The sequence below is a fragment of the Microcebus murinus genome, chromosome 16, assembly GCF_040939455.1.
Source record: "Microcebus murinus isolate Inina chromosome 16, M.murinus_Inina_mat1.0, whole genome shotgun sequence".
Taxonomy (NCBI): domain Eukaryota; kingdom Metazoa; phylum Chordata; class Mammalia; order Primates; family Cheirogaleidae; genus Microcebus; species Microcebus murinus.
In genome coordinates, this window is record NC_134119.1 from 33616217 (window position 1) to 33632157 (window position 15941).

Here is a 15941-nt window from a genome sequence, read left to right on the forward strand (position 1 = left end):
TTGAGACAGTGTTTTGCTGTTGCCCAGGCTAGAGTGTGGTAGTATCATCAGAGATCACTACAACCTCAAACTCCTGGGCTCAAGAGATCCTCCTGCTTCAGCCTCCAAAATAACTGGGACTATAGGCACTAGCCACCATGCCCAGTTAATATTTCTACCTTTTTTTTTTTTTTTTGGTAGAATCAGGGTCTCATTTTGCTCAGGCTGGTCTCAAACTCCTGGCCTCCAGCAATCCTCCCATCTCGGCCTCCCAAAGTACTAGGATTACAGGGGTGAGCCACTGTGCATGGCCTATCAATTTCCATTAACTGATGCTTTAAGGCTTAAGATTATGACTGGGTGTTTAAATGAAATGAGTGTTGTCCCATTAGTGGGATCAGACAATTAAGAAACATTAATAATAAGTTGGTGTTTTATTGGTAATTAATGCTGAGGCATATCTCACCATTACTGTTCATTTCAGCAGCTTGGCAAAGAATCCTATTTTCTGCTAACCCCTGTCTTACTTTTTAAATTTTTGTATGTACTCAAAACACACACAAAGACAAGGGAATTATATATGATTTTATAATGTAGATTATAAACAAAGAACAATTAAAAGTGGTACAGGGCCCCTTCTTGCTATGAATCCAGGATGTAGGAGGTAACTCAATATTAAAACTAAAGCAGACTATACATAACAGGATATAATGTGTGGTATTTCCTTCAAATTGGACACCTTGTGAAGTGATATATGTATCCCAATGATGCAAACAATGCTCAAAACTCTTCTATCTAAAATAGCCTACATAGCCACACTAGAAAATTAGTATTATTCCTTTACATGTGGAACCCAACTTGGCTTCTAAAATGTTTCATTAGACTTGGTTCTAAAGCCTTTGGGTTGTTTCAAAACCTGAAAAATATCTTCAAAGGATAAAGATTTCTGATCATGAAGGATATTTAAAACAATGAGCAACTGGTTTAGAAGGTCATTTCAAAAAAGAAATTTCAAGCATTTTGTACATCTATGGAAAAAAGGTCTATACAATGTTCTTTTGGATGCATAAATTCCATCACTTTTAGGAAAAAGTCAAAGTGCTCGACAGTCAGCAAATTATCTTCAAAGGCAAAAGGGCAGAAATCTCCACACAGTCACCATGTGCTAGGGTACTCTTTCAATTCCTCTCCTCTTGAGCACCCTGTGGCAGAAAAGCTGCATACGGTCACTAACAAGATCCAGATCCATGTGCAGCAGGCGGGTTCTGCAGGCGAAGCTTGAGTAGTTTTCGAGCTGGCGAAGGATCTAATTGTTGCACACTTCTCTTCCCTGCAGAAAAAAGAAGCCAAAGTTAAATTTCTATTGAATTCACATAAATAACATTTATTGAAAACTTAATGAGTGGACACTGTCAGACATTGAAGGGCATTACAATGACAAATAAGAGAGTCTCGGTCCCTAAGGATATGGCACTCTGATAAAAAAGACAGCCACCATTACAACCATAATATGATGTGATGAATAAGAAAATCAAGATGTGTATAGCAAATAATTAGGGGTGGGAGGAGGTAAGGAAAAGCTATGGAAAAGTACTGTCAGTGTCACTTAGCAGATTCTTGAAAAATGAAGAGGGAAAAGGGAATCGTTTTTGGGTTTTTTTTCGGTTTTTTTTTTTTGAGACTGAGTCTTACTCTGTTGCCCAGCCTAGAGTGCAGTGGCATCAGCCAAGCTCACAGCAACCTCAAACTCCTGGGCTCAAGCGATCCTCCTGCCTCAGCCTCTCATGTAGCTGGGACTTCAGGTGTGCTACCATGCCCGGCTAATTTTTACTATTTTTAGTAGAGACAGGGTCTCACTCTCGCTGAGGCTGGTCTCAAACTTCTGAGCTCAAGCGATCTTCCCACCTCAGCCTCCAGAGTGTTAGGATTACAGGCATGAGCCACCACGCCTGGCCAGGAATGGGTATTTTTTAAATCATGTATTTACCAAAACAACAGTTCATGGGAATTTAATTCTTAGTCCACTGTGCTTCTGTGGAATTTATATCTACAAATTTCCCATCAACTCTGAGTACTCACAACATATTATTGTGGGGAGACAAACAAATTACTGGATACAGGTCTTACTCTCTGGGACCATATGCTTTGAAGGGCAGTTTGTATCCCAAAGACTATCAAGTAAGGCCCAAGCTCTGGTCCCCTCAAGAGACAAGCTTACCGAGCTGTAATGACACCTTCTGGAAGCACTGGGTACTTTCATCCATAAAGGCTTGCAGCTGCTTCACAGATCCTTGCAACTCATCCATCTGCAGACAAAAGACAGCTGTGAGCTACAAGGGTCCATGGCTTCTCAGATGTTCCTCAAACCCATCAGGCAAGCTCATACTCAGGAGCTCTGGGCTTGCTGTTCTTCCAACGTGGAATGTTTATGCCATTCTGTTTGCTCCTGTCTTCCCCAGGCTGCTCTCTGTCCCAGGAAGCTGACCCGTACGATCTCTACCAACAGGATGCCATGTCCTCTGCCTTCTTGTTGGGTATGGCCAAGAGGGAGCCCAAGTGGGAAGGAGCTGAATGAGGTCAGGCTTGCTCTCAGAAGGGTCATTTTGCGTTAGCTATGTCCCTTAACTGAAGGTATGACTCTTTCAAAGCAGCCAACTTTGTGACTTTCTTCCCCCAGGTGCAACAGTAAGTGATCCTCCCTCCTCTTAGAGCTCTGCTGCCTCTAAGCCCCAGATTACTTCACTAACCCTTGTGTTTCCCCAATATCCACACCTTCATACATAGGCTCTTTGAAAATGAACTCTTTTTGAATTACTCTATTTCAAATGCCATCTGCTTTCTGTTGATACCTGGATTGACACAATACTATTCCCCATATATTCTCATGGCTCATTTCATTCAAGTCTCTGTTCAAATGGCATCTTGGAGGGGCTTTCAATAACCGCACTATATTAAATAGCAACCTGCCACCCTCTCTGTACTCTGTCCCCCTTCCCCTGCTTTATTAGCTCTTACCACTGTACAGTTACTTGTTTATTATTTTTTTAATTGTCTCTCCATGTTTTCCCAAGGTGGAGCTGAATATACTTATTATATACATTCTCCAGGTCTTTTAATTTCTAAGGATTATAAGGTAACAAAGCTGGATAACTCAACAAAATAAACATGAGCCCACTTACCACCAATTCCATACAATCAAAAACTTTGTTCTGGTTCTGTAATATTTTCTGGTAGTCAGGCTTTGTATTAAGAACTTCACTTTGGGAAGACCCAAGATATGTAACGGGTTCCACTTTGGCTTCAGTAGAACCTCTAAAAACAAAACAAAACAAAACAAAACAAAACAAAACAAAACAAAAAAAGCAAAAGAACTTTCAAGGAATTTTATAATCATTTTCTAGGAACGATATCAAAGATTATCTTGGGAAAAAACCTTCTATAAGGCTGAATCAGTTTCTTCTAACCTACCCTAGGTATTGGGCAGCTCTCTTGTTAATAAGAGGTTCTCAACAATTGTCTAGTGTTAATGTTTTTATACCTGTGGATTCCAGGAAATGCTGGACACTTCAGGTCAGTTGACTCCACCTAACAGTAAGGTCCATATACAAGGACTATACTTGGGGTACAGTGAAACCAAAGCTTGCTATTCAATGTCTATGATCATTTACCAAAAAAATGATAGCCTACCTCAATTATCTAAAATAACTGAATAGGAGTGAGAGTTCATGAAAACTGAGGATAACCCTTTACTAACTAGTAACAAATACTACAATTTACTGGGTGTTCAGTAGGTGCCAGATACTACTAGGCACTTTCCATTTAACTTCATTTAACATTCTCAATAACCCAATGAAGATAGGTATATCCCATTTTCAAATGAGGAAACTCAGGCTCACTCAGAGATTAAGTGACTTGCCCAAGGCCCTGAACAAAGTCTGTTTCCAGAAGCTTTCCTCTTAACCTATAAGCTTTACCACAAAAGTTTTTTATTTTCAAACTGCCATCTTACCCATTATCTATCTTAATAAAAAGAATAAGGGGTGAATAAAGTAACTGATAACCATCATGGCCAGTTTGGGAAAGGTTTTCGAACCATGTTCTTCAAAGCCTCTCTCTACACAGAGGACGTTTTTGCAATTAGGGTTTTAGCTAACATTTTGTAGTTGGGTTTCTAACTAAGATTCAGTTTAGAAAACAAGCTTAAAACCACTGGCTTAGATGTTCAACTAAATCAAACTCTAGCACTTTCCCACTTTGCTCTGCCTTTAAGACACAATCAAAGATCCTCTCTGCTTACACCCTCCTTTGCCACCCCCTTTCATGTCTTTGTGTCTCTACAAAGGTCCTAGCCAGGGGCATCCCCCAAACCTGCAGCCCAGAAGCTATGTGGTCACTGAAGTACCTTGACTATCTTTCCTGGCCCTAAGTTGCCAGGTATAAGGCAGAGATGTGCCTGTCTCCCCCAGGATGTGAAATGGCAGTCAAGGACACAGAACAAAGGGAATTCTGTTCTTAGACTGCAACTGATGACACCAACTCTCCTCTCCTTCTCCCTCATGTTCCATTTATGGTCAGAGATTGCTATTAATAATATAGACTTTATAGAGGCTTGCTGAGCTGATTGGCCTGTAAGATAGGATTCATCATTCAATTTGTGCCAACAGAAATGAAATAAACTAAAATAAAACTCCACAAGGTAAAAAGATAGCTTATTTCCAATTCATAGATCTAACCTGGATGATATCTCTTCAGCCTCCTCCTGGTAGCGCAGTAAGAGCTGATCCCAAGTCTGACGTTCTAAAGAAAACCTATAGAATAAGGAAAAAAAAATTCAGTTGATTTTTTTTATCATCTCATTCTGAATCACTCAGGGCAACAATAAGTAAGTTAGGTGTATAATCTGGTTATAAAATGTGAGTCAAAAGGCCATAAAAGGAAGGCTTGACCCATTCAGAGAACATTAATTTAATCAAATCAAACCTGAGTTCTTAAAATCAAATTAGCATCCTATTCCCCAGACTACACTCTATGAAACCGGCCATCAGTAGAGCCTCTAAAATTCTCAATATACAGCCTTCTAATTTCTGGTATTGATGTATTAGCACTGACTCTCTGAACACAATGCTTACTATTCATTTTTCCCAGGTTTAGTTATTTTCCCCAGGTGGAGAATGAATTTCGATTTTCCAACAAAAGTTTGCACATTTTCACTTACTTTGTTATGTATTCCTTCATCTCAGCCACTGATGCTGCCAGAGACAAATCTGATGCTTTTCTGGAAAACAGACATGATTATGAGATTAACATGACTCTTTCAAAAAACACTTGATTGAATATAATGCCTTACATAATTTTAATGGCAATAAAATATTCGTAATTTTTATCTTTCACTTTTGCACTAGGTAATAGCATTCTACAGTATCTCTTTATGTTCTATCTCTCATCAATTCCAATTCAAACCCTGGCCAGATTAACCTTTCTTAAAATATTCCTTTTAATTTTTTGGCTTGCTTAAAATCTCTGTGACTCTCTACTGCATACAGAAGAAAAGTCAAAACTCACTAATCTGGCACTGAAGACTCTGTGTTTTCTGGCTCCACCCAGCTCACCAACTTTGATTCCTACTGTTAATGGCTCAGCTCAGCTGTGTAATTCTAATGAGGAAAAAAAGTAGGCACTGAAAATGCCAAAATATTGCAGAAGTACTTGGTACTCTACCTGTCAAAGACAAATTAGTTATGCTACTATTTATTTTTTTCTACCAATGCCTGTAACACTCAGCCTCTACCACCTCTGGCTGAGATGCAGTAGCCTATGCTTAAACACACTACATTAAGAGATGCTATGTTAAGCTAAAATATTTTTCAATTCCTGACAAGCAATGTCAATCCTAAGACTCCATGGAAGAGTAGACCTTTTTTTTTTTTTTTTGAGACAGAGTCTTACTTTGTTGCCTGGGCTAGAGTGCTGTTGTATCAGCCTAACTCATAGCAACCTCAAACTCCTGGGCTCAGGCAATCCTTCTGCCTCAGCCTCCCGAGTAGCTGGGACTACAGGAATGCGCCACCATGCCTGGTTACTTTTTTCTGTATATTTTTAGCTGTCCGAGTAATTTCTTTCTATTTTTAGTAGAGACAGGGTCTCGCTCTTGCTTAGGCTGGTCGCAAACTCCTGAGCTCAAATGATCCACCTGCCTTTGCCTCCCAGAGTGCTAGGATTACAGGCATGAGCCACCTCGCCCAGTCAAAAGTAGACTTTTTGAAGTCAAAACTTAAAAGTTCATGATGTAGGCCCAAGTGACATGATTTGTTACAGGGTAGGAATGGGGGTTGGAGATGCTAGCCTTGTCCCTGTAGAGAAACTACCAGTTTGGGGAGTAAGATTTTTAAATTCCTGCTTATGTTCTTGCTTGCCAAGAGCCAAAGAACATCTATACACCTGTAAGACTGTTACCTGTAAAAGAGAGAAAAAAAAAAAAAGATTATAAAAAAAAAAAAAAGAGCCAAAGAACAAAAGTTTCTCTCATTTTGCATGACTAGCAAAGATCTAAAGAATGCTTTTCCCATCAACCTCAGTATTGACTTTAAAAAAAAAAAAAGAAAAAAAAAAGAATGCTTTTCCCCTCATCTTTTCATGGCTGATTCCTTCTCACCATTCAGGTCTCACAGATCTCAGTCCAAAGGTCAAGGCACTAGAGGTCTTTTCCGAGCACTCTAGCTAAAGCTGCTCATGCCCTCACTATCATATTTATTGACTTCCTAGATTATCACTATCTGTGAACTCATTATTTTCTACGTATCTGTTTGACTATTTCCTTTATTACAATGTATGACAAGATTCAATGCTTCACTTACCTATCACTATATTCCCAGTATCTAAAAAAGACTGGTACATAAGATGCTGGATAAATGTTTGTTGAGTGAATGAACAACTTTCTAGTTATAACCAAAAGTCTGAATTCAATTATAGTTTAGGACAGAAGGGGAACTGCTCTTACCCATTTGAATCTTCAAAACATTTTTGTAGAGTCCCATCACTTTCCAGTCTATCTGCAAAATGCTTAAATTCTTCAGAAAGAGAAGATGCTAAAGAAAACAAATTTAAATGTTATAAAATGAAGAGAATATAAATTTTCATAATGAGCTGCTGACAAAGATATAACATACTTAAGGTAGCCTCAGCTCTAAGGTCCCCTGTTACATTTTGGCCCTCCTACCCACCAAAAAAAATCGTATAAATTTACAGAAAGGTTTTTTTCTCTGGTAGGTATAGATAAAATGGAAAACAATTCCTCTTTGGCATTTATGATAAATAGTTTTATAAATGACTAGTGAAAAAGCAGTTTAAAAAGTGTATTGGGGCCAGGCGTGGTGGCTCACGCCTGTAATCCTAGCACTTTGGGAGGCCGAGGCGGGCGGATTGCTCAAGGTCAGGAGTTCAAAACCAGCCTGAGCGAGACCCCGTCTCTACCAAAAATAGAAATAAATTAATTGACCAACTAAAAATATATATACAAAAAATTAGCCGGGCATGGTGGCGCATGCCTGTAGTCCCAACTACTCAGGAGGCTGAGGCAGTAGGATCACTGAGCCCCGGAGATTGAGGTTGCTGTGAGCCAGGCTGACGCCACGGCACTCACTCTAGCCTGGGCAACAAAGTGAGACTCTGTCTCAAAAAAAAAAAAAAAAAAAAGTGTATTGGCATTAATATTTCATTCTTTTCAAGAGATTTGAATTGCTAGCATTGGAAGAGAAAATATTACAGAAGTCAGGCAAAAGGCAAGAATGTAATAAAAGGCAAATAAAAAATTATGGGCATGAGGTGAAAATAGGTAGACTTGGAGAGTCCACTATTATATTCAGGTGAAGAATGCAGAGGGGAAAGGTTATGTTAATTACCTATCAAGATAACCCTGGCATATTTACTTTAATTATGGTGATGGTACAATTCTGAGATAAACAATTTCAACTGTCAAATAAGCCTGAGGTCTTTCAAGTAGGTAACATTGAGGATTTCTGATCCTGGATGATTGCCCATTTACACTATTAGGAAAATACGTAGTTTCTAGAAAGTTGAAAATCAATTCCTAGCAAAGAATATTTTTAACTTATATCAAAGATAAACAGCATGCCTGTAATCCTAGCACTCTGGGAGGCTGAGGTGGGAGGATCAGTGAAGGTCAGCAGTTCGAGACCAGCCTGAGCAAGAGGGAGACCCTGTCTCTACTATAAATAGAAAGAAATTAATTGGCCAACTAATATATATAGAAAAAATGAGCAAGGCATGGTGGCGCATGCCTGTAGTACCAGCTACTCGGGAGGCTGAGGCAGGAGGATTGCTTGAGCCCAGGAGATTGAGGTTGCTGTGAGCTAGGCTGACGCCACGGGACTCACTCTAGCCTGGGCAACAAAGGAAGACTCTGTCTCAAAAAAAAAAAGAAAGAAATTAGCTGGACAACTAAAAATATACAGAAAAAATTAGCCGGGCATGGTGTCTGTCGCATGCCTGTAGTCCCAGCTACTCGGGAGGCTAAGGCAGGAGGATCGCTTGAGCCCAGGAGTTTGAGGTTGCTGTGAGTCAAGCTGACGCCATGGCACTCTAGTCCGGGCATCCGAGCAAGACTCTGTCTCAAAAAAATAAAAAAATAAAAAAAGATAAATAGCTAATTTCTTTACTATATAAATAGTTCTTACAAATCAATATAAAAGAGCCAGGCCGGGCGCTGTGGCTCACGCCTGTAATCCTAGCTCTTGGGAGGCCGAGGCGGGCGGATTGCTCAAGGTCAGGAGTTCAAAACCAGCCTGAGCAAGAGCGAGACCCCGTCTCTACTATAAATACAAAGAAATTAATTGGCCAACTGATATATATATAAAAAATTAGCCGGGCATGGTGGCACATGCCTGTAGTCCCAGCTACGTGGGAGGCTGAGGCAGGAGGATTGCTTGAGCCCAGGAGTTTGAGGTTGCTGTGAGCTAGGCTGGCGCCACGGCACTCACTCTAGCCTGGATAACAAAGCGAGACTCTGTCTCAAAAAAAAAAAAAAAAAAAAAAAAAAAAAAGAGCCAACATCCCAATTTTAAAAAATGGACAAAGATATGAATAGACAAGACATAGAAAATAAAGTACAAATAGTTCCAAAAATATGAAAAAATGCTTATCTTCTTCAAAAGAAAATGGAACACAAATTAAAACTATAAAATATTTTCTATCACTTATAAAATAGTAGGAAAATCTAAAAATTTGATAAAACTGTTGGTGAGAATGTGAGAAAACAGGTACTTGGATATATTGCTAGTGAGAGAATAAACTAATACAACCTCTCTGGAAGGCAAACTCATAATTCCTATCATTTCATTTGAACAAGTTAATTCCAGTTCTAGGAATTTATCTAATTTTTACTTGCATATGAGCCAAAAAGCAAGTACAAAAAATGAATTCATTACACTATTCATTTTAATAGCAAAAGACTAAAAAAATACCCCCAAAAGCCCACCAGTAAAGAACTGGTTAAATCAAATATGGTTTATTTATATAATGGAATATTACGTGGCTATCAAAATGTCAAGGCAGCTCTACATGTGTGATATGGAACAATTTGCAAGATAAATTGTTAGGTTAAAAAGAAAAGACAAAGTATACAACAGCACACACAGTTATTCATACGATTTTAATGAATATATGGAAAAGCAGTGAATATCTCTGCAGGGATACACAAGAAACTGGTGGCTATAGCTGCCTCTGGGGAGAGGAGCTAAGACTAGGGATCTGAGTAGAAGGGAGGATTACTTCTCATTTTTATACCCTCTGAGCTTTATAAGGATAAATTCTTGCGATTAGGAATAAAAAGGGAGTTGGTTTAATGAGGGAGCAGCTTTTGTAAACGGGGATCCTGCAAAGGAGGCTTTGGCTTCCCAGGGTCAAAGCTCACCCATCTATTCTTAGCAACTTACCTTTGTCTCTAAAACTTTCAACACTGAAGCCCTTAGAGTCCCTTAGGAAAGGTTCAAGTTTCTGAACAGAGAACTAAATAAAGAAAAGCATTTTCAGTATAACAATCAAAATTTCCCAGGCCAGTCCTAAATTCATGTAACTTTATGATGTTCAATAAATGTGAAACTAAATATAATTTAATTTTTATACCTAAGACTTTCCACATAAACAAATAAATAGATTAGGGAAAAAACTCTTTGTTGCTCAGACTATGCATTTTTATTTTTGGCTCAGGGAAAAATGGTTATTGTATTCACACAAATTACTTGCTTATCTAAACAGATATAAACACTAGTTAGCAATATAAGATACAATATAACTTTAATAAAAAACTATATAACATGGGTCATATATTGATTTAGCATGTAGTCAGACATCAAATGTCCATAATAATTTAGATTTTTATCTCTCTACCCATTTCAAATTCTCATCATTTACTATATTGGGGAAATCTCTGTTAGCTGCTCAGTTAGCTGCAACAGCACCAGTGGGACTGGTAGAAAGCCCAGCCAAAGAGAAATCAGCTGCTAGGATTAAATCTGGCTGTTAAATTAATCCCACCAAAGAGAAACATCTTTTAATCTTTATAGGTTAATCACACAGTATTGATATCTCTTAGAGGTCACAATTGCAGTTAAAAAAAAATTACTCAGTCCTTAGAATCTCACCTGGAAACTGGAAAGCAGGAGACAGGCAAGCCGTTTGCTTTCTGCTAAATTGACACTGATGGACCTGCTGAGCTCTAACAAAATATTGTCAGATTTAAGGAACTAAATACTTACAGTTAGCAGAGTAACAAAACTGAAAAATTTCCTCCCTCTTGATGCAGTCCAACTTAAGGTAAGACGCAGCCTTCTCTGATTAAAGTGAAAATTCTATTTTTTCCATCTAATTTTCAGGACTACTGAGGAATGAAGTTTTCCTACTTGTACATCCAAACTTAAAAAAAATGTTATGAGAATCTATGTATAACATTAAAGTCTTGTTTTATTAAACAAGGTAGATAAAAAATAAAGTAACTTTTTTTTTGATGATTCATATTCACTATTTTAAGAAAGGATCTGGGAACATTTGAACATTTTTATAAGAGAGGCTACAAGGTGCTTTAAACACACTGTCTTAAGAGCTCTTATAAACTCTATGAGTTCCATTTTACAAATGGGGAAACTGAAGCTCAGAGGAGAAATTACTTGTTTGAGGCCAGAAATTGGGAGAGCCAGAATTCAAATCCAAGTGTGTGATTAAGAGCCATGCTTTTCCCACTAATACCATCCTGTCACTCTATAACAGCCTGATAATATTAGTAGCTAACAGTTGTTGAACACTTGCTATATAAAAGCATCTTACTAAATGTTCATTAAACTTTAAGGCAAGTATCTTAATTCCATTTAATTTTTAATTTTTTTTTTCCAGACAAAATCTCACTCTGTCACCTGGACTAGAATGCAGTGGCATCATCACAGCTCACTGCAACCTCAAACTCCTGGGCTCACGCAATGCTCCTGCCTCAGCCTCCCAAGCAGCTGGGACTATAGGCATGCACCACTACACCTGGTTAATTTTTTAATTTCTTGTAGAGATAGGGTCTTGCTATGTTGCTCAGGCTGGCTTAATTCCATTTTGATGATACATGACACAGGTACAAAGGCTGTAGAGTAATAAGTAACTTGCCCAAGGTCACACAGTGAATTATCAGACTGAATTGGCTGGTTATTTTACATAATTATGCCACCATATCCTCAGGCAACTGCAAGATGTAGATACTGTTTTTTCAATTATGCCCATTTAAATATAATTATATGGCAAAGGAAATTTGCTTTGGGAATTCTGAGAACTACATATCTTTTTGCCCTGCAGCTTCAGCTGGCTGTTTTCAAAGTTCTCTTGTCTCCTCTCTTGATTAATTATCACCACTGTTAGTCAAGAAAAACAGGATACTTTCTGCCTATAACCAAGGAAACCTGGCAGGTGGCCAGGAATAACTAGGCGATAACCAATCCTATTATGTTAGTGATTTTTTTGTTATACAGAATTTTAAACCTAAATGCTCTGGCACAGAGCTGAGGGTAGGGCTAATCTGGAGGAAGCACTAATGTTTTCTTGGCACATCTAGGGAGTAAAACGTATGGGCATTACAGCAGCAATTTTCTGGTGTGCTAGGTGACTGTTTTTACCCAGATTTCCTTCTACACATCAGACCACCTGGAAGTGAAGTAATACCTTAAAAGTAATCACAATAGCTTAACATAGCTTAACATGTGCCAAGTACTGTTATATGTCAATTCATTTAATCTGCACACAACCCTGTCAGATAGGTACTATTTCATCCCCAGTTTACTGATGAGGACCTTAGAGCAAAGAAGGTTAAATAATCTGCTCAAGAGCACAAGGCTATTAAATAGTATGCTCTTCCTGAAATGTGCTAAACTTTCCACATTACATCCTGTACTTTGATGCTTGCTGAGATAGTTACCATTATAAATTCACACAGAATAACACAAATCAAGTTCAAATACAGCATCCCTAAAAACTAGGTTTTCACTCTGGATATTTCTATGTGCATCTTCCCTCTGAGGTATTTCTAGTTATAAAGGCTAAAATCAGATATCAACCCAAGCACCTTCTGTTCCACTTTAGGGTATGAGGCAGAAAGCCACAGGAAGAAATTTTTAATGTTTCTCATCCTAGCAGAGGTGAATGAACAATTAAAAATCAGAATTTCTGTTTGTGGCAGCTAATCATATGATCTAAACAGCAATAATACTGAACACTTAGTAGGTGTTTGACAACAGTACTTATAAATGTAGAACCTCCCCACAAGGTTAAGTAGTATTATCTCCATTTTATAGATAAGGAAACTGAGGCTCAAAGAGGTGAAGTGATTTGCTCAAAGTCACATCTATTCAACAGCTTTCAAAATCTAGTCTTTTTTTTTTTTAGATGAAGTCAGCTTCCATACACACAATCTAGTCTTAACCTACCTATTCCTGTTCTCTCCTGCCACTTCTATTTCCTGTACTGTTTTTTTTATTTTTTTAATCAATGGGGTCTCACTATATCATACTAACATACCTCACTGCCTCTTATCTGAGCTGGAACGTCACTCTCTTATGCAATAGCAATAGCACCCCACCTGTGATGCCATGGTGAATGGGAGGCAGTGACTTCCGCCGGTTTGTTTCTTTCATACTTGCTCTCCGCCAGGATTGCCTCCTGTCTTGATGATGTGCAGATTGTTCTTGAGTAGACAAATGAAGGGACCTTGACTGAAGTCCTTCCTGGTGGCTGGGATCACAATTTCCCCCTTTTATAAGGCTAGAGTCAAGGTAAATTCTTTCTTTTGCAACACCTTGAGTCATCTCCAGGGAGGCAGATGATTTAGTAAACACTTCCACAGGGCCGAGACTTGATTCCAATTGATGATCATAAGTCTTAGACGTCACTGGTGGTTCTTCTAGCGTTTGTTACAAAAAAGTCAAGATACAAAATCAAACCCACCACAACTAAGTATCTGTGCAAAAAGGTGGAAAAAGAAAATGTATGCCCCAGATCATGGAATCATTGAGGATGTATTACAGCAAATACAAGAATAAGCAATTCCAAATCCACCAGGAGCCAGGAAAGGATTTGAGTATAGCTCAGATGCCTGAACCCAAGGCAAGAGGTACTGAATTTCACTACAATACTTACCTTCTGTGATCTCTGATCTAGTCACCGAAGTCATCCTAGGTGGGTAACTCTGAAAATAGGAAAATGAGGTGATCTGTTGTTCACATTTTTGCTCCGTTCTTAGTAGAATAGCAGCCAGTATAAGTCCTGTGGTTTCCAGCCTCTCTGAACTGCCCTCACCCACCTCCTCCATAGAGAGTATCAACAGGGGTCAACATCTCCTATTCTGAATTTCTACAGAACTTATTGCTAGAAATACTCACATCTCCCATAACACCCTACCTTACTTTCCAATTATTTTGTATTTAACTTATCCAGAATTTGCTAATTATGTTGATAACACTATGATTTACCTGATCTTCCAAACTAGAAAAACCTTATTATCCTTTACTTCTTATTCTTAGCTTTCCAGCTCCAAAGTCCTATCCATTCTACCAGTAGTACCTCTAAGTCTTTTCTCCATTCCCACTGTTAGTAGCTCAGTTCTCATTATTTCTGCTCCCCCGCCCCCCACTATCAGTCTCTTCATTGGTTTTCCTATATCCAATTGCTCCTCTCTAATCCACTCTTTAGACAGCTGCGGAGGTTTTAAAAAGCATATTCAATACCTTTCACAAGCTCATCCTAATCTACCTATTCCTGCCTTCTCCTGCCACTCCTATTCCCTGTACTACTTTTTTATTTTTTAAGAGATGGGGTCTCACTATATCACCTAGGCTGGTCTCAAACTCCTAGCCTCAAGTGTTCCCCTGGCCTCAGCCTCCGGAGTAGCTGGAACTATAGGTGCAAGACACTGCACCAGTCTCCCTGTGCTATTTTTCAATCCTTGCACACATCTGTCCTTCTACCTGTAAAATTTATTCATCCTTCCCAACCACTTCTCTTCAACAGAGTTGGTGGCTACACACTACACCCCTTAGTCTCCCTAGCACTGGCTATAAAATCTATTTATATGTCTGTCTCCCCAGCAAGACCGAATTAGTATTCCTAGTGTCTCTAAGGGACAACTGACTGGAAGAGGGCAGGGCCATGACGGAGGCATCTCTTTATCTTCCATGCTACCCCTCCTTCCCAGCAGAAATCTGTCTGTGTGGGTGCTTAGTAAAGAGAAATGAATATATTGGGAAAGACAATATGGAAAAGGTAACAACTAGGAGGGGTCGCTCAAGGATCTCAATCCTCACAGTCTTTACTATCACACAGATGCAACTAGGATAATAACAGCAACAACTGTCATTTGTTACGAGCTTACTATTTGCCAGGACCTGTACTATGCAAGAGTAACATTATCCCACTTGATCCCTTCCACAACTCCATGAACACTGCTAACTCCACTTTGTAGATAGGGGAACTGAGGTTCAGAGGGGCAAAAAACCTGGCCCAAGATTCTTAGACAGCCATTCTGGGGGCAGAGGCGAATTCAAACCCAGGCCTGTCACTTCTAACCTCTGCACAGTCCTTAACCACTTCTCTGGAGTATCTAGACCGCTGGCTTTGCAGACAACCCTCTAACCGGGGGCGTGGCCCTCCCTCGGGTCTCATTTCACCCGCGAGGAGGTCTCAGCGGCCCCCGTGCCCCACAGTGTCCGCTGTCAGGGGAACGGGGAGCAGCGAGACAGCCTGGGCCGAGGGGCCGACGCCCAAGAAGCTGGTGAGCGGGCGAGCAGGGCCATAACAGGGAAGAAGTCTGCGACTCTCTGACCTCAGAGCGACGCCTGTCCAGTCCCGAGCCTCGTCCCTGAAACACAAGGCCACAGGTCACTCTCTACGGCCCCAGCTGCCCCTTGCCTCACTGAGATGGTCCTCCCTGGGGCAGGTAGGGTGCGCCGTCCGCCTCTACGCCACTTTCGCCGCTTCGGAAACTCCCGCCAACCTAAGACGCATGCGCAGCCTCCGGGCCTCTCGGGAGCGCGCGCAGAACGTCTCCCTTCGCAACGCGCATGCGTACATCGGGTTCGCCGCTCCTGCTGACTCCGCCCCTCGTACCCGAGTCCTTCCGGGTCCTCACAGTCACGTCATCTCCTTCCCTGCTGCACCCCTCCGGGGACTTGCCACAGTATCGAGTCCTTTTGCGCCCGACAGTCCCCAAATTCCATCCAAGATGGGGAAACAGAGGCCCAGAGAGATACTTGCCGAAGGAATACAGTGCATCAGAGGGCGTCTGTATCTGATACCCTGCCTAGGCCATGGTTCCCCCCTCCCTTTATCTTCTTAACTCCAAAAATGTGGGCCGTGACTCCCCACAGAGTGGACTGGAGCTCTAAGCTCCGTTTGCCTTAGCCTATCCCACTCTTGCTTTAGGA

General features: G+C 40.2%; 1 protein-coding gene across 4 annotated transcripts; it reads right to left on the bottom strand.

Moving 5' to 3' along the window:
* Window positions 1-549: 549 nt before the first annotated feature.
* DSN1 (DSN1 component of MIS12 kinetochore complex) lies at window positions 550-15557 on the bottom strand. 4 transcript variants are annotated; one of them, XM_076011105.1, is made up of 11 exons: window positions 15432-15557; window positions 13660-13708; window positions 13103-13423; window positions 10638-10711; window positions 9930-10002; window positions 6977-7064; window positions 5195-5254; window positions 4713-4787; window positions 3159-3291; window positions 2198-2285; window positions 550-1309 (listed from the first exon to the last, which is right to left on the bottom strand). In XM_076011105.1, exons 2-11 carry the CDS (start codon window positions 13691-13693, stop codon window positions 1209-1211), a joined length of 1047 nt encoding a protein of 348 aa, XP_075867220.1. In that variant the 5' UTR covers window positions 13694-13708; window positions 15432-15557; the 3' UTR covers window positions 550-1208. The 4 variants fall into 4 exon arrangements, with proteins under 4 accessions (XP_075867220.1, XP_012610528.1, XP_012610529.1 ...); XM_012755074.3 differs by having other exon boundaries at window positions 15427-15557; XM_012755075.3 differs by having other exon boundaries at window positions 15341-15557.
* Between the last annotated feature and the right edge of the window lie 384 nt (window positions 15558-15941).

Coding starts and splice junctions, on each gene's coding strand:
- DSN1 (XM_076011105.1), bottom strand. CDS start 13,693: ATGACTTCGGTGACTAGATCAGAGATCACAGAAG. Junction 10,712..13,102: donor CATTCACCATGGCATCACAG/GTGGGGTGCTAT, acceptor ATATTTTGTTAG/AGCTCAGCAGGTCCATCAGT. Junction 4,788..5,194: donor ATGAAGGAATACATAACAAA/GTAAGTGAAAAT, acceptor CTTATTCTATAG/GTTTTCTTTAGAACGTCAGA.